Source organism: Sus scrofa, chromosome 18 (genome assembly GCF_054392235.1).
Source record: "Sus scrofa isolate SSC_HxYL_T2T_F1_AM1 chromosome 18, Sscrofa_HxYL_maternal_Yorkshire_Landrace_v2.0, whole genome shotgun sequence".
In the NCBI taxonomy this organism is placed as follows: domain Eukaryota; kingdom Metazoa; phylum Chordata; class Mammalia; order Artiodactyla; family Suidae; genus Sus; species Sus scrofa.
The window spans coordinates 9,434,731-9,452,832 of NC_139400.1; the positions used below are offsets into that span (position 1 = coordinate 9,434,731).

Here is an 18,102-nt window from a genome sequence, read left to right on the forward strand (position 1 = left end):
TGCTTTGTGCTGGGATATTGGGGATGGAAACAGGCATCACCTGTTTGAACCTGCCTGTTTAAAATCCAGCCAAGGCGTTCCCGTCGTGGCGCAGTGGTTCACGCATCCGACTAGGAGCCATGAGGTTGCGGGTTCGATCCCTGCCCTTGCTCTGTGGGTGAAGGACCCGGTGTTGCCGTCAGCTGTGGTGTAGGTCACAGACGCAGCTCGGATCCCACGTGGCTGTGGCTGTGGCGTAGGCCGGTGGCTACAGCTCCGATTGGACCCCTAGCCTGGGAACCTCCATATGTTGTGGGAGCAGCCCAAGAAATGGCAAAAAGACAAAATAAATACATACGTACATACATACACACATAAAATAAAATCCCAGCCAACCACACTTAGCCAAACTCAGTCCCGGGACCAAACAGTTCCGTCTTGGGCCTCCCACCCCACCCCCCGCCATCTCCTGGCGTCTCTCGGGGGACAGGGATTGACACCCTCCCGCACTCTGACCTCTGGCCAAATGCTAGTCTCCACCTCAAGGCAGCAGAGGTGGGACCAGACGCTATGCAAATGCACAATAAATGAGACCACACTGGCTCTAAGCCCACCTCTGCTGGGGAACAAACAGCACCACCATCTCTGGGGACAAGCCCGGTCCAGCAGGTCCTTCCTGAGGGAATCCGAGCCTGTCATCTCGGTTGACACGCAGTGACTTTTTTTAATCTCCTTATGTTTTATTGGGGTAAAATTGGTTTATAACATAGGAGTTGCAGGTGTAATGCAATCCCTTCTTCATGCAAGTGATATACACATTTTAAACTAAGATGCACGAGTCCTTCTTAATGCCATCCTCCCCAGACACGGCCACACACAGTCAGCAGGTTGGTTCATAGCCAGATATGCACACAGTCCAGATACACCTGTGACAGGTTAACATACATGTAAAAACGTTTTGCTCTGAAAACTCATTTAAATAATTTTTAAACTATCTCATAGTGAAACTGACCTTACTGGTATAGAGGTCTAGCAATTTTAGCAATGTATATTTTAAGAAGTGCATTGAAAAATAAGAATGTTATTGCTTTTTTTTTTCTTTTTTGTCTTTTTTGCCTTTTCCAGGGCTGCTCTTGAGGCATATGGAGGTTCCCAGGCTAGGGGTACAATCGGAGCTGTAGCCACCGGCCTACGCCAGAGCCACAGCAACGTGGGATCCAAGCCACGTCCGCAACCTACACCACAGCTCACAGCAACGCCGGATCCTTAACCCACGGAGCAAGGCCAGGGATCGAACCCGCAACCTCATGGTTCCCAGTCAGATTCGTTAACCCCTGCGCCACAACGGGAACTCCGAAAAATAAGAATGTTATTTCTGAACAAACACTCTTTGCCCCTGGATCACGAAGCCACTCTGATTGCTTCCCACTTGTGGAGGATCGCCAGCCTGACTGCATCCCGCTGCTTAGTCTGTATTTGCCCCAACACTCCCCTCTTCCATCCTTAAAGCAAAGGCAGGCACCCGCTTCAGTTTTTCCCGCTGGAAGGATGGAAGGAAATTCATGCCTCTGTAAGACATGCAGATTAACTGAATTTGAAGTTATCTTCCTAAGTAATCTACCCTTTTAAACTCTCATTTCTTCTATAAATATGTCCAGATATTCAAAGCCACAATGAACTGCCACGCCACGTGGTGGGTACTTTTGACTGCCTCGCGACTATTGCCATTTTCACTCTATTTTATCTTTCAAAAAAAATCTCAGCGACTAATCAAACGTTAAAATCAGTGCAATAATGGACATGGAATTCATCTCTGAAAGTAAAGCAGGGACCACAGTCTCCGCCACCACCCAACATCTTACTAGAGACATCAGTCAGTGGAATCAGATGAGGGAAATCAGGGACATGAGAATGAGTCAAGAAGTAACACGATCCCTTGGGGTGATGATATGATAGCACACCTGAGCACGCGGAAGGGGTACCCCATAGCACACCTGAGCACGCGGAAGGGGTACCCCTATAGTATACCTGGGCACATAGAACGGATACCCCCTCTTTTTTTTTAAGGGCCACACCCGCGTCATATGGAGGTTCCCAGGCTAAGGGTCTAATTGGAGCTACAGCTGCCGGCCTACACTACAGCCACAGCCACGCCGTATCCTTAACCCACTGAGTGAGGCCAGGGATTGAATCTGAAACCTCATGGTTCCTAGTTGGATTGGTTTCTGCTGCACCACAACGGGAACTCCTACCCCCTATTCTTGAACAGAGTGATTCAAAATTACAAAGCTCTCCATATGTTCATTTATAAGCTTAACTCAATTCCAACAAAAAATACGAATTTATAGAGTTGGACAAGTTGATCCGAAACAAATATAAAAAAGTAGCCCAGGAGTTTCTGTCGTGGCTCAGTGGTTAATGAACCCGGCTAGGAACCATGAGGTTTCGGGTTCGATCCCTGGCCTCTCTCAGTGGGTTAAGGATCCAGCGTTGCCGTGAGCTGTGGTGTAGGTAGCAGACACGGCTTGGATCCCACGTTGCTGTGACTGTGGTGTAGGCCGGCGGCTACAGCTCCGATTCAACCCCTAGCCTGGGAACCTCCATATGCCGCGAGAGCAGACCTAGAAAAGGCAAAAAGCCAAAAAAAAAAAAAAAAAAGAATAAAAGCCCCAGAAACAGACCCAAGTACACATGGAAATCTGGAATATGGCAAATGTGGGTGTCTGAACAACGGAGCAAAAGGGAACATTTCCATAAATGGTGCTGGGACAAGTGAGCCGTGTGGAAAGCAAGACTAGATCAATACCTGACACCATCCACAAGAATAAACGCTAATTAGATTAGAGAGCCAAGTGTAAAAAAAATGAACCCACGAAAGTCCCAGGAGAAATGTAGATAAATTTCTCTTCAACCACAGGGAAGACATTTTTAACTATGATTCAAAATCCAGAGGAAATGAAAAGAATTATACATGTGATACAGGAAAAAAATTAAAAAGTGAATGGAAAAAAACACCATAAACAAAGTTAAAAATAACAGGCTCGCCAGGAGAAAATATTCATGACACCTACCACAAATAAAGGGCCGACACACACAATGTATCAGAAGATCAAAGGACCAAAACCACAGTAAGTTGAAAAATAATAATTCCAAGAGAAACAAACAAACAAACAAAGCCATCCATACCTCGGTGCGGAGCTCCCGGAGCAGAACTGAGCCTAAGACGGGGCAGCTGGAGAGCTGAGGGCAGATGGTGTGTGGCCTCTGGCGGGAGCAGCACAGGGAGTCCCCCCACCTGCCCCGTCCACCTCGGTTGTCCTCGCGGCATCATCTGCTGTCAGGCCAGATCTCTAAGCCCGCTTCTCAAGCTGCCGCAAAGGTGGCCTTTTTTTTTTTTTTTTTTTTGCCATTTCTCGGGCTGCACCTGCGGCATATGGAGGTTCCCAGGCTAGGGGTACAATCGGAGCTGTAGCCACCGGCCTACGCCAGAGCCACAGCAACGCGGGATCCAAGCTGCGTCTGCAACCCACACCACAGCTCACAGCAAAGCCGGATCCTTAACCCACTGAGCAAGGCCAGGGATCGAACCCACAACCTCATGGTTCCTAGGCGGATTTGTTAACCACTGCGCCACAACGGGAACTCCAAAGGTGGCCTTTTTAACATTCCTCCAGAAAATCTGGAGTTGTTTTGTTAAAGAGTTTTGGTGAACAAGCCACATTCAGCCTCAGATCTACCAAACACCCAAGCGGCCTTGCCGGCAGAATGCTCCTGAGCCCGCTGGCCAAACTACCATATCCTTGTGTGAATGCAAGTTGACCCGACAGGTCCTGCCTGTGGCCCCAGGCCTGTCCTGGGCTCATCCTCCATTTCTAGACGGGGGCTGGGGCGAGGACGGCTGCCGACACGCCCCAGGAAGACGACCTGGTTGCACAAATCTTTACTCAATGTCCCAAGCACCCCACGACTCCCCCCTGGACCCCGGCTCCCAGGGCACAGGCAGCACGGCCACACAGCCGGAGGTCCCTAAGCATTGGTGAACATCCCGAGTGGGCTGGGAGGGGCTGCAGACGAGGTGCGGGGGATGCTCTGTCTGCAGGTTCCCCAGGACAGTCGTCCCCTGAACGCACAGCACAGAATCTCCCCTGCAGGGGTCTCCGCTGCCTCCCCACCCCCGCAACAGCCCGCCACCTGCAGGCTTCCCTTAATGAGAGAATCGTGCTGAATGACCAGGCTTGAGGGTGGACGCCCCTACAGGAATGGGCCCCCTTGGCTTCTCACAAAGGTCAGCACCGCAGCCCCCGCCCCCCAGCAAGCCCGCTCTGCTCCCAGCACCAGAATCCCTATGAATCTGGCTTCCGTGCCCTTGCCAGGCCTGAGTCTACGCTCCGAGGGCACAGGTGCCAGAGGATCCAGGTCCCTGTCAGCTCCTGGGTACTCCGCGCCCCTCGGGGGCCCACGAATTTCCCGTCTTTGCTGTCTCTTCTCTTAGAAGTGGGATAAGGATTCTGGAAGGAAGGTCTGACTTCCATCTGAATTTACACACGTCCGCAACGTCACTCCGGGGCACTTAGAGGGAGTCACTGTACTTGCTCTTTCTGCTGCTTGGCGTCCAGCAGCCCCTTTCAGAAAAACGATGCACAGTGGGTCTGAGAGGCCCCACGTTGGTCCTGGGGCCTCAGGCTGGCAGGACACGTGCAGGGGAGACACCTCGAGGCCCTCCCAGCATCCTGGGAAAAGTTTGTTGGCCTCCACGCTGCTTTCCTGGGTGGAAGGCGGCAGGAGTGGGCAGCCTGGGTCACGCGGGCGGCTGGAGAAAAGTCATCACAGGGTCCTCATCCCTAAAGGAGCCTCAGAAGCTCCCAGAAAGACCAGATGAGGCTGAGTGGGGGTGATTCTGAATCACCACTAGAAAGGCCTGGCCTGCCTGCTCCCTGCACCTGTCGGGAGCCCACAGACCGCAGGCAAGTGGAGACCACGGTCGTGGGAGGAGCAGGGGTCACAGCCCCATGAGCAAGGTTTCAGCTGGTGTTGCCCCCTCTCCCTCGCAGGTCTTCTCCTTCTGATGAGCCCCCCCAGGCCTTCCCTCCACCCCCACCTCAAACACCCCCCTCGCTGCCCCACATCTGGGCTTCGCATCAGACTAACTAAGCAGGACACAGCCGGTCACCTCCCCAAACTGTGACCCAAACGCCGTCAGACTGCTCTCGGCCTGGGCCTTCTTCTCTTCTTTCTGTCATCCTAAACCTTCCATATTTATGACCGTGGATTACTTTTAGAACAGAAAAACAGAGAGTCAATCATTTTGAAACTAAGTTACAATTATAAAGAGAAAAAAGAGCTAAGTATAGAAGTCTGTTTATATAATGAAATGGGAGCTGCTCATCAAGAAAGTCAATTGGGGATTTTGTAGAAGAGATTTCCCTTGCAGCACTAATACTCTGGAATTTTAACATACTTCATCTCCCATAATCAGATAACTCTTTTTATTTATTTTTTATTTATTTTTTATTTTTTTATTTTTTGTCTTTTTGTCTTTTCTAAGGGCTGCTCCTGCAGCGTATGGAGGTTCCCAGGCTAGGGGTCTAATCGGAGCTGTAGCCACCGGCCTATAGCAGAGCCTATGGCAACTCGGAATCCAAGCATCGTCTGCGACCTACACCACAGCTCACGGCAATGCCAGATCCTTAACCCACTGAGCAAGGCCAGGGATCAAACCCGCAACCTCACAGTTCCTAATCAGATTCGTGAACCACTGCGCCACGACGGACACTCTGAGTCTAGCATTTTACAGAGAGAAAAAAACATCTGCCGAAATTAAACCGCGTAAGGGTCATTTTCCATGTAGTTTCTGCCCCCAGTTCTGTACGTGAGATCAGCCTGACCTGGTAGGGGAGTCCCATCCTCTGACAAGTGTCAGGCTCATCAGCCGAGGCAGAGGGGCTACCACCACACCATCTGGACACACTGTTCGTTCCAGGCGATGTGAGTGACAAGTGTCTTCGGGGGATGACCTTTTCATTAGAAACGCCAAAGAAATGGAACCAGACTTCCCTTATGAAAAGAACGTGAATGGCCTACAGGAAATCTTCAGAGAGTCCAAAGCTTGGACTCTTAAATTATGCTCAACTCACCCCAAATCAGGGTCCACAATGGGCTGACCCTCCCTGGGAGAGCCGTCTCCAGTAGGAAATGTTTACAAAACACCTGAGGAAATAAAAGCAGAGAAGAAAAGGGACACAGTAGCAGCAGGCGAGCGCACCTGCTGTGGTCTTTTCCATCACGGCGGCTCCGCGGAAGGCGCGGGAAGGAGTGTCCGGGCGCTCAGCACCCTGCAGGAGCACTGACCAACTGCAGTTCCCTCGGACACAGGCAGACCCCATCTGGAGGTGTGGACGGACACGCTTCAGCCCAGGTAAGGACAGGCTGTGTGTTCGTGGGGACCAGAGGAGCGGCGGGCATCTGCCCTGCTGGCCGGGCCGCAGGAGGAGGAGGGGGAGGGGAGGAGGAGGCAGAGGAAGGCGGCTCTGGGGGTCTCTCCTAGGCCTGAGGCTGAGTCCACCTTGAGGTCCCCTTTAACTGAGGAGCAGACAAGAGACACGGGGTGGGGGGTGCGGGGGGCCCAGCTACTTGGCCAGTTGCATTATCATCTGCTCCCAACCAGTGCTTCCTCCAGGCCACCGTCCTACAGGTGCCACTCAAAGGTATCAGGAACGAAAACAGCGGATGGAGTTCCCATTGTGTCACAGTGGAAACGAATCCGACCAGGAACCATGAGGTTGCGGGTTCGATCCCTGGCCTCGCTCAGTGGGTTTAGGATCTGGTGTTGCTGTGACTGTGGTGTAGGCAGCTGCAGCTCCGATTGGACCCCTGGCCTGGGAACCTCCATATGCCGCAGGTACGGCCCTAAAAAGAAAGAACTAAGCAGCAAGTCCCAATTTTACCAAGTAATGACTTCTTGACACACGCCACATGGAAGCTATCTAGAAATTCAAGCTTTCCTCTGAGGAAAAATGCTACATTTTAAATCCAAAAGTGCATTTTATCATTTTAATGTAGGGGTAAATCTGGATCCCCCAAACTGCTCATCCTTACGCTAAACAATGAGACGGCTCCACATGCCAGGCTGAAAAGACAGAACCTTCTTGCAGTTCGATGCTATGCTCCAATGTCTGATGATGCTGCGTCCAGGCAAAGTCTGAGCATTTGCCGCCCACTGAAGAGCCGAGGCCGTAGGCCTTGGGCTAGACGGACCGAACCATGCACTTTCTTTTATTTCCTGAGCACCTACTATGTGCTGGACGTGGTCTGTGTGAAAGGAGCCGGACAGTAAACCAGAGACCCCCCACCCCACCCGGAGAGACCACAGGAAGTGGGTTCTCTACGAGGGAGGGGAGGCTGCCTGGAGGAGGCGTCAGAGTGCCTTTAAAGGACAACTTCATTTTAGACCTTCCCGTTTCGGGGTCAGCAGTTGCTGTTCTGTTGCTGTGGAAACGCCCAAACTCTGGATTCCTTTTGACTAATAAGCACATTTCTTAGGCATGACCCACACGCCAGTGGATTCCGCCCCTCCTGTTCCCACGGCCAGTAACCCATAACGTACCGGTGGCTTCAGCACGGGCACGGAAGACGGCTCATGTGTACCCAGTTCTCACCACCGGCCAGGAATCGTGCTTAACCCTGGCGAGGAACGCGGTGACGTCACCAAACCTGCCCACAGCTTGGGGTAGGGGGCGGCTCGGGGGTCCTTCTCACCACGGCCAGCAGGGGGCAGCAGGGCGATTGGGGCGAGGCGCAACCCTGGAGGGACGGGTCACAGCCACCTCAAGGTGAACAGCCCTAAGGGGCCGGCAGGGTCTGGTTGCTCTGGACGCTGGACGGCCGGTGTGGAGCCCAGAGACTGGGGAGGGGGCGGAGGAGGAAGTTTAACCAGGGCGGCGGAGGGGGGGGGGGGTCTTCCTGGAACCTGCTTCTGCTTCTGAGACAGAGCCAAGTCATCTCAGACGTTCATTCTCAACGAGCAACTTTCATGCAAAAACTGTTGCCCCGACTCTTGGGAATTCTCGTAACAGCCCTTGAAGAACCCAGAACCCAGGGCTCCTCGGGCCTCTGTAAACTCTGCAGGGCGAATCCATTTCCACACACAATTTATTGCTAAATGCAGAGCAGGAATGTTGGGGAACCAGAAAATATTACGACATCGAGATGCCCGCTCGTCACGCACTCCCATCACTGCTGTGCCCACGGAAGACCCATGGGGTCCTTGTGATTTTCTCACTCCCTCCCCCCTCCTTCCTTCCCCTCCTTCCCGCCCCCCCCCCAGTGGGGCTCTAGCGACCCCCACTGGGGGGGGGGGTCCCCACTAGGCGGGGTCGTCACAGAGACCCTGAAAAGCTGCAGTCCTCTCATCGCTCCTTTGCCTGTAAATGGGAAGCCAGATAAACCCTAAAGGTTCTGCCTGGGGATGGGAGGGCGAGGCTTGGTCTGATTTCGCAGCCTTTTCTGGCTGCGCCTTGCTCCGCCCGTCTCTTCTCCTCGAGGGCCCTCTTCAGGGCGTCCACGGAACTGCCCCGAATCTGAGGCCTCCAGGCGGCTCTCCCCGCGGTGGGCGGATGCGCTCCGCTCTCAGGGTCACGGAGGCAAAGGGGAGGCTGTGCAGAGCTGGGCCTGGGGAAGCGCCGGACCACCCCGCGGACAGACAGGCCCTGGTGGAGGGCGCGTCACCTGCGAGTCAGCGCAGGGAGGCTGTGGGCCAGCTTGCCAGGGTCCCCTGATGGACGGGGAGCCCAGTGAGAGGCCCTGGTGGATGCCAGGGCATCACACGGATCACCTTGCTGGAGGAGGCTGGCCAGGTCTCCAGGGAGGAAAGGGCTCACCTTTACCTGTACCTCGCTGGGGCACTCCAGGGCATCACCTGCAGAGGGGCTTCTCTGTGCCCACAGGACGTTGGTCTCGTGAGCTAAAGACATAAATCATGGGCTTTTAGAGTCAGAAGGACACTCGGATTGTTGCCCTTGTGCGTTTAGAGTGTTCACGGGTCCCCATGGGTCCCCGGCTCCACTTTGTCTTGGATTTCATGCGGGGACACTCCCTGAAGGCCGCCCCCCCCCCCCCAGGATTCAGCAGGTAAGACTCCAATGACCAGGAAAAGCCCAGAGGAAGGAAGGGAAGGGGGTCGCCCTCAGTGTGGCAGGAACTGCAGGAAGAGTTTTACGTGTGAACGTTTATACAAGAGGTGAGGAGGCCTTTGGGGCAAGGTGGCTGCCTACAGGGTTAGGTACACACGTGTACATCCATCCTGAATTCCTCTGCGCTTTCTAGACCTGTGAGCCCAAGGAGCTGATGGCACGAGTTGGGCAGAGATGTCTGGTCAGGCGTTTGGGTTTTCTCGGCAGCAGCTCAGGCCCTGCTCCAGGGACACCCCTCGAGGCAGGAACAGGATCTGACCGGGAATGTTGGAGCCAGAAAGAAGCACAGGTAAGGAAGAAAGAACAGCTCTCTCCTGGCTCTCCAGTCGGCAGGTGGCTGGAAGCCACGCTGTCGGGTACTCTAAGGCCAAGTGGGAGGCGAAGCTGTGCTGAATTCTAGGGCAGAACAGGTGCCGGCTGGCTTTTCAGTGGTGGATGCCGCCCTCCAAACGCTTGAACCAGCAGGACAGACCCACAGAAGTGCAGGTGACGCCCAGCGCCAGCCGGCCACACAAACATCCCAAGAGTGCTGTTTATGGAGTTCCCGTCACGACGCAGGGGTTAACGAATCCGACTAGAAACTGAGGTTGTGGGTTCGATCCCTGGCCTTACTCAGTGGGTTATGGATCCGGCACTGCCATGAGCTGTGGTGTAGGTTGCAGACACGGCTCTGATCCCACGTTGCTGTGGCTGTGGTGTAGGCTGGTGGCTACAGCTCCGATTAGACCCCTAGCCTGGGAATCTCCATGTGCAGTGGGAGTGGGCCTAGAAAAAGGAAAAAAATAAAATAAAATAAAATAAAATAATAATAATAATAAAAATAATTTTTAAAAAAAGAGTGTTTATATGACACGTCCAGAGCAGACAGAAGGTAGACCCGCGATTGCCTAGGGCAGGTGGGAGCAGGAGGAGTGGGGGAGGCTGCTAATGGGACCAGAGTTTGCTCTGCAGACAGAAGTGTCTCAATTTGGATGACAGTAGCGGATGTATAACCTGTGATTTTAATGCCCAAAGCCGTTAAACTCTACACTTATATGAGTGAATTGTATGGTATGTGAGTTTTACCTCAATAAGCCGTTTTAAAAGCGCAAACACAGACACTGGATGAAGAAGGGCTGAAATTCAATTTGTCAATGATCAATTTCAACATTAGTTTCAAAGATACAAAAGATACTCTCTCCTGAATCTGCACAAATACTCATTTTGGGATATCACAGCAAGACACATTTTTAACTTTAACAAAATATTTAATTGCATAATACCAATGCAAGATGCTGCAAGTATTCCTTTAACAAAATTAATCCTAGAAACAAGCTTTAAATTGTAACGGCTTATATGATTGTCAAATTATAAGGCGTTCTTAAGTAGTAATATAATGTAAGAAAAAATAAAAAACGTATTTAAAAAAAAAAAAGACACTGGAACTACATGCAATAAAACTAAAGAGTATTACCCTCTGGTGGCCAGACTACAATGGCCTTTTTCTTATTTATATTTTTAATACAATTCTCAAGTATCTTCACTATGCACGTATTACTTTATAATTTCAGAAATAAACAACTTTTTAAAGTATACATATATACATTTTATATATTCCATGTGTATATATAATATATATATACATACGCATATATATATATATATATATATATATATATATATATATATAAGTTCTCGCTGTGGCACAGTGGGTTAAGAATTTGACTGCAGTGGCTTGGGTCATGGTGGAGGTGCGGGTTTGGTCCCTGGCCTGGTGCAGCGGGTTAAAGGATCGGGGTTGCCACAGCTGCAGCCATGCCAAAGCCTTCAACCCACTGTGCTGGTGGGGGTGCAATGGGCGCCTCCTCAGTGACCCAAGCTGCTGCAGCTGGATTCTTAACGCACTGTGCCACGACGGGAACTCCTAGCACCAGCTCTTAATAAACCCTTGACATAGGATAGGTTATATTTTTACCCAAGCAAAACGAAGAACCCGTGATATCACATTTTATTAAGAGGATACCATATTTAAGAGAGCTTTAAACATACATTATATAATCCCAATACATTTAGAGGTTTGAGTCAGTTCAGTTCAACCTGGTTTCACAAAGCCCCATGGAGCTGGCCTCACAGGAGGCGGCTGCTGACCCGGGAGTACCCAGGAGGGTCGCCCGCAAAGGCCACCATCCCCACTGATGACCTGATGGGTGGGCTCCATGCTCAGACCCCCGATGCCCCCGAACGGGAAGCCTGCCCCTCCCCGCAGCACTGGATAGGGGGTGAGACGGGCACAGGGCTCCACGCACTGGCCAGAGAGCAGCAGGAGAAAGGCTCAGGGCACTGCGTGGACCACAGCAGTCAGAGCCCTGCAGCTGCACCAGTGCCACCCATGCAGCCGACCCCTCTAGGCCTGCAAGTCACCATCAAGTTGCGGCTGCCAGGGGCCTCCGTCCCCACCCGAGCCCTTGGACAGCCAGGAAGCCGAGGTCGGGGCAGCACCAAGGTTCTGGGGAGTGACCCGGGAGCCACCCCCTGTGCACAGAGCTACAAACACGTCTGCAGAAGCAGAATGCTCAGGAATCAAATTAATTCCATCTGCTAGATGGCACAGAACTGAATGGAGTGATTCCTTTCATTTAAATCTGTGAATATGTCATTTTATGTATGACTAAAAAGCCGTTTAAAGTACATTTTCATGGAGCTCCCGTTGGGGCTCAGTGGGTAAGAACCCGACTCGTCTCTGTGAGGATGCGGGTTTGATCCCAGGCCTTGCCTAGAGGCTTAAGGATCCGGCGTTGCCACAGGCTGTGGTGTAGGTCACAGGTGCAGCTCAGATCCGGTGTTGCCAGGGCTGTGGTGCAGGCCTCAGCTGCAGTTCTGATTCGACTCCTGGCCAGAGAACTTCCATATGCCGTAGGAAGTATATTTTTAGTTACATGTTATTTATAAAAGACATTTTCATTTGCATTGTTTAAAATCTAGTAATAAATGTGACAATATTTTAAAGCTTTCTGCAAAAAAAGTAGACGTGTTCTCAGAGAAGAGCATCCTGGACACGGCTCGGCTGCCTTCCACGTTCAGTACACACTAAAACGTCTGCTGTTTCCATTCAAAAATAGCGATTTATTCATGGTGTTACGGAAGGGACGTTCTTGGAAAGTGACCTGCGTACTGACATCTGCCTTCTAGCCACAGGAAGGGACACGCGCGGGTGTGACATCTGGGTGGCCCTGGGCCCCGCCCTGGACAGCACCTGCTGCCCCCCCAGGCCCCTGCCTCCTACAGGGCCTCCTGCAGAAGCAGCCGCAGCCTCCGCTGCTCCTCGCCTGCCGGGGCCGCCCACTCCTGCTTCAGGTACTGGACGTCCACGCGGCCCGAGGCTCTGGCCAGCACCAACGCCAGGAAGCCACCGCGGGTCTTCTCTGCTTCCCCCACGACGGTCATGGCCACCAGCCTGAAAGCGAGACACACAGGTGGTGAGGCCCCAAGTCCCCCACCTCCCAGGGCGGGTGGGGGAGGGAAATGCCGACCTGCCATCATCGCCAGAAGGGAAAATCAGACCAGATGTAAACGTACAGAAATCTGGAGACTCCCTTCTGAAACGTTTTCTGCATTCAGTCTGCTGGACTCAAGGTCCACGATGGTCACTGCTAAGGCCTGACGACGCCCTGCCTGGTGATGGGAAAACCCACAAGCCTTCGCACCCCCCCAGACCGCATCTTGAGGGCCTCAAGATGCAGGCCCTCAGCCCAGCCTGTGCTCCTGGGGAAACAGATGCCACCAGCCCTCAGGTGCCCAATGGGAAGGGACCCCTTGACCGACCCATTTCTCTGATGCCACCCAATGGCTGGGAGAGACCCACCAACGGGCACCCGAGGCCACCCCAGCCGCAATGCCCACACAGCACTCCCTGTGCCTCCTGCCCATCTTCCTCTGTCAGTGCCATCACCCCAAGGCCTTCTCCATCCCTGACTTCCAGATTCCTGAGAATATCCCATCACACAGTTTATCACCGCCCTAACTGCTTCACCCCGCAGTCACACAGACCCCAGGATCTCAAGGAACCTGGACGGGGGGAGGGCAGGAGCAGGCAGCCCCTCGAGCAAGAAGCTGGAGGTCTCTGAGCAGAGAATCCCCCGTCCAGGTCCTACAGGGTCTAACTGCCCACAATCTCCCATACACGTCCCACGACCCCAACACCCACCAGCTCCCGCCCCAAGACTCGAGCACGACTCGTTCTGGCGAGGACCCGTGTCCACAGCTGCCCCGAGACCAGGGTGCAGCTCGATCTGACGGGGACCCGCCTGCACAGCTCATTCTGACGGGGACCTGTGCCCACGGCTGCCCCGAGACTTGGGCAAGGCTTGTTCTGCCAGGGACCCACATCCACTGCTGCTGCAAGTGTGGACTGGTGCACGCATGCAGAAATAGCATGGAAGTTTCTAAGAATTAAAACTACAATGACCACACGACCCAGCAATCCACCTCCTAGGTATTTACCCAGAGAAAAATGAAGTCTCTCTCTCAGAGATACCCGTGCCCCCAGGTCCACTGCAGCACGATTCACAACCAAGACAAGGAAGCAACCTAAATGCCCATGAGCGGATGACTGGATAAAGAAGATGTTGTCTGTATCATACACGGAATATTATTTAGCCAGGAAAAGGAGGAAATCCATTTGCGACAATGTGGATGGACCTTGAAGGCATTATGCTAAAGGAAATCAACTTAATTCAGAAAAGGACAAATACCACATGCTCCGAGCCATAGGCGAACCACCCCCCAAAAAGCCAAGCTCATAGACACTGCATATGCACACGTGTTTGTGAGTGAATCCAGGCTGGATTTTGACGATTCACGTTTCTAGTAATTAGAATGATATAAGTATACCTCGGACTTAAACTAAATAATGCAATTCTTAATTTTTTTCAGGTCTTCTTTTCTTTTCTTTACAAAAAGGATGTGGTTCCCATCCTCCAGGGTGTTAACGAGCCTTCACAGCAAGAGAATTTATTCGGAAGTTTAAAATCCAAGGGGAAAAAAAAAAAAAAAGAGGTGAACAGAAAAAGCAGGGCAAGGAGCACTCTTCCCAGTGAACGTTTTGTGAACAGTTACATAAAACAATTACGTAAGACGAGGAGTCATTAAAGCACAGTGGTGAGGAGCCCGGTCTTACGTTTGGCTCCGCCAGGGCCCACGGGGTGGGGTGGGTACGACCTGCGACCACCGTGGGGCTGAGAAGCCCGACTCCCACAGAGGCGAGAAGGAATGGGCCATCACGCAGACCCATACAGAATGTGTGAGCCTAGCAAATAAACCTAAGGTGCTCGCGGTGGAGAAGAAAAAGGCTCCTTTTATTTATAGAAGGATAATGACGATGGGAAAGAGTACAAGTTTTTATCCTTAGCTTCTTTGGGGCTAAATATGAGATAAAGGCACGTTAAAGTGGTGTTTAAGATCTGGCTTAAACACATAAACATGAAAATAATATTTAAACACGACCGTGTGTTAAAGCGGAGCAGCCTGCGTCATCAGAGCTGGAGAAAATTACCGGCGAGGGCCCCGCCTGAGTTCCATCACTTACTTGTCTGGAGAGACGGGGTGCTTGGCTACAGGACCCAAATCGCTTTCCAGGAGGTCCCAAATATACACACAGGATGCGTCGTCCTGGACCAGGAACACAGCAGGTCTGGTCGGGGCCCAGCGCAGGCCGGTGACCGCACGGCCGCCGGTGCTGTCCTCCCACTGCAGGAGGGGGCGCTCGGCCGCCAGCTGGTGCAGGCGGATGCTCCCGTCAGAACAGCCGGCCTGGGCGGGAGGGGGGGGAGGGAACTTGATCACAGCTCTTTTCTGCTTTTCCACTGAATCTCAGCCGTCAAGGACACATTTCAGAAGGGTAGCTTTCCTTTGGCACAGAAGAAACATGTGGTGTGTCTTCTGTGTCCCGAACACAAAAGTGTAATATTAAATCTTGCCTCGCAAATGACAAAGGTGAGCCTTTGTAGGTGCCAATCCCTCTGTGCCTCCTTCTCCTTCCCAAATGGGTAATAATCTGGGAATATGTAAGTAGGTGGGTGGTTTTGTTTTTGTTTTTGTTTTTTTGTTTTTTTTTTTTAGGTCCGCACTTGTGGCACATGGAGGGTCCCAGGTGAGGGGTCAAATCAGAGCTACGGCTGCCGGTCCACACCACAGCCACAGCCACGCCAGATCTGAGCCACATCTGCAACCTACACCACAGGTCACAACAAGACCAGATCCTAGGTCCCTTGCACCAATAATATGGCTGCCGCTTCCTTTTGGATTGACATCTCGGTGCACCAAAACTTGGTCTCGTAAAAGACCAGATTTTCAGCTTAGAAAGAGAACCTTACTTCCTTTTCACTCAATATATTTAATCCTTCGCATATTTAATCTTTTCCCCTAAAGGCAAGGCAAGAGTTAGCAGTCACGAAAGCCTGAGCAGAGGCCAGATGGGTATGGCTAAGGGAGCGGGGTTCCCACCGCCGGGTCGGCAGATCAGGACCGGGTGGGGCATGTGCCAAGCCAGGGATAAACGGACATCTCATGGGTCCTGTACGTGTGCTTCTGACCCCCAGGTCCTGGCTGGTCTCCGAAAGGGAGAAATGGCTGATCCCGCAGGCTTCTGTATCGGGAAGCAAAGACGGGCTCCCAGCACAGTGGCAGTGGACTCAGAACCATCCCCAGGGACCCCTCCCCACTGAGCAGCAGAGTAAATACAGACAGAAAATCTGCCCTGAGGACAGTGAGAAGCCTCCTGTCCACGTTCAGAGGGTGAGAGGAAAGGAAGTCCTCTGACCAGCGATGGCTCACGTGGAATCGAGACCAGGCACAGAAGCCCCGGGACAGACAGGGCGTCCGAGTGCCCCACCCCTGCCCAGACACTGGCTGATCAGATGCGGAAAGAGGGGCCCAGCCAGAGCGCAAGGCCTGGATCTAATGGTGAGACGCCCCCAGACTCAGCTGAGGTCGCACAAGCTGAGCAGGGCCACGATCTGGCCATAGCTCTGCTCACAAAGGACACTCTCAGGCCAGCCACGGGGTTTCAGTCAGACCCAGAGACGGCAGGACGGACTGTGAGTGGCCTGTGCTGCAGACCAACCCTGAGCCCCAGGGCGGGGGGTCCCACCCACGGCACGTGCGTCAGCACACGGGGCGGGGGGATGTTTGCTGCTGTCCTTGTTGCTTTTCTCCATCAGAGTGAGAAGCTGTAAGAGGATCCACACAAGAGCCTCGTGGAATGAGCCGTACAGAGCACACACACACACACAGGAAACCAGGAGCCAGACGTGTGAGACTCCAAAAGAACTGCTGCAAAAGCACTGGTGCTTGCAAGACAAGACGCTCACCAGAAACACGGGTTCTCCAAACGGTGAGAAGTCGATGGCGGTCACTCTCACCGGCCTCACGCCCGGCTGCTGGGGTCGGAACAGTCTGGGGGACGCCCTCGAGTCCTGCCTGGAGCCGTGGCTGATGAGGCCCTGGGGAGAGGGCACCTGCCGGGGTTAAGGAGGGGTCTGGCCCCAGGCGGGGTGGAGCTGCTGTTCGGAAACAACTTAAACAAGCTTCCGATGAAAGCAAAGGGTAAGCCGAGCTCCAACCGAGTACCCACGGAGCAGCTCTGGGTACAGAGAGCAAGCTGGCTACTCACCAAGTCTGTGCCAACGACGAAGTGGTTAGGGTCTGAGGGCAGGAACTTAACCGTCAGCGTCTGCGCGGACCCCCAAGGTTCACACCCTTTACGGGAAAGGCTGGAAACAAACAGCCAAGGTGGGAGGGTCAGGGCTGCGCGCCGCTGCTGGACGGGGCCCCACGCCCTTTCTCAGGCTCACGCGCTCCTTCCTCTAAGCCGACTCGCTTTTTCAGGGGAGACAGAGGTCCATTTTCCAGATCGCAGCCCCAGTGGGTGTCCCTCCCCTGCGGTGTCTGCAAAGCACCTGCCCGCCGCCGGCAGCATGTCCCCCCGTGACGCGACGCGGGCACTGGTCTGCTCTATGCCCGCTCAGCTGCACACCCCGGACCACACCCCGGCCTGGCCTCTGGGTTTCTCCCGCTGAGGGGCAAGTGGGTCTGAGTCCCTGGCAGGGGCCCAAACCCAGTTCAGCTGGAGGCGATGGCCGCGGGCCTGTCAGTCCAGCCCCCGCCACCCCAAAGCCGGCAGGCTGCCTGCAAGCCCCACCCTTGTTTCAGCACTTTGCTGGCTTTTCTGAAAGGCAGCATTTAGTGCCTTGTTGGTGTTTCACCCTGTACAGCAGATGTATGTACAGCAGCCAGAGCCCAGGGCTGCTGTTCCAGGCACCTGTGGGGGACGGGCCCCCGTCTCTGCCCTTCTCACACCCACGGTTGGGACCCCAGACGCTGCCTTCAGCCGAGATCCCCGCTGCTGCCCTGCTGCCCCGTTGCTTCCTCTGGGTCATGCCCCTCCCTTGAGCTCCCCTCCCCACCCCAGCCTGCCCCGCCATCCTCAGCTGTGCGGTACCCGCCAACCAAGATGGACATCTGGGAAAGAGACAGGCTGCCCCTCCTGGAACCAGCTGGTCACCAGGTGTTCTCAATTCTGCCTTTTACTGACCGCCTCCCCCGGTGCCTACAAACGTGGCCCTGGTTCAGACTCTCAACTCTGATCTCGAACCACCCCTGCAATAGCCTCCTAAAGGTCTCCCCCGTCTGCAGTGCCTTCCTAAGATCCAAGTGCAGGCTGTGGCCAAGCTCATGGTTCTACATCCCAAATGACGCCCTGGAGAGAAGTGCCTGAACCTTCACACGGGACCGCTCTTCAGGTCTGGCGCTCATTCCTCTCCGTCCCTCGACACATCAGCATCTTCATGCCTGTGGCTCCCTCCGCCCTGAGCGGGCCCCGACTCCATCTGAGCCATCACCTCTGCAAGAAGCCACCCCCTGCATCCTGCACCCTCTCTCCCTGGAGCTCCCACACTCC

At 53.5% G+C, this 18,102-nt stretch overlaps 1 protein-coding gene across 10 annotated transcripts in view; it reads right to left on the bottom strand.

The window, feature by feature from the left end:
- Nucleotides 1-11,139: 11,139 nt before the first annotated feature.
- The window catches only part of DYNC2I1 (dynein 2 intermediate chain 1), a 46,899-nt gene continuing 39,936 nt past the window's right edge, over nucleotides 11,140-18,102 (bottom strand). For 4 of the 10 annotated variants that reach the window (XR_014833377.1, XR_014833380.1, XR_014833376.1 and 1 more), the window contains 4 exons: nucleotides 16,816-16,915; nucleotides 16,514-16,645; nucleotides 14,731-14,954; nucleotides 12,249-12,600 (listed from right to left, as the gene is read on the bottom strand). Coding sequence is in view for 4 of the 10 variants with exons in the window: in XM_021079025.2 (XP_020934684.1) it covers nucleotides 12,426-12,600; nucleotides 14,731-14,954; nucleotides 16,514-16,660; nucleotides 16,816-16,915 (646 nt within the window). In the remaining 6 variants the exon portion in view is untranslated. Of the gene's footprint in view, nucleotides 12,601-14,730; nucleotides 14,955-16,513; nucleotides 16,661-16,815; nucleotides 16,916-18,102 lie in introns of those variants that run through there. The other 6 variants (XR_014833379.1, XM_021079025.2, XM_021079024.2 and 3 more) reach the window with 3 other exon arrangements.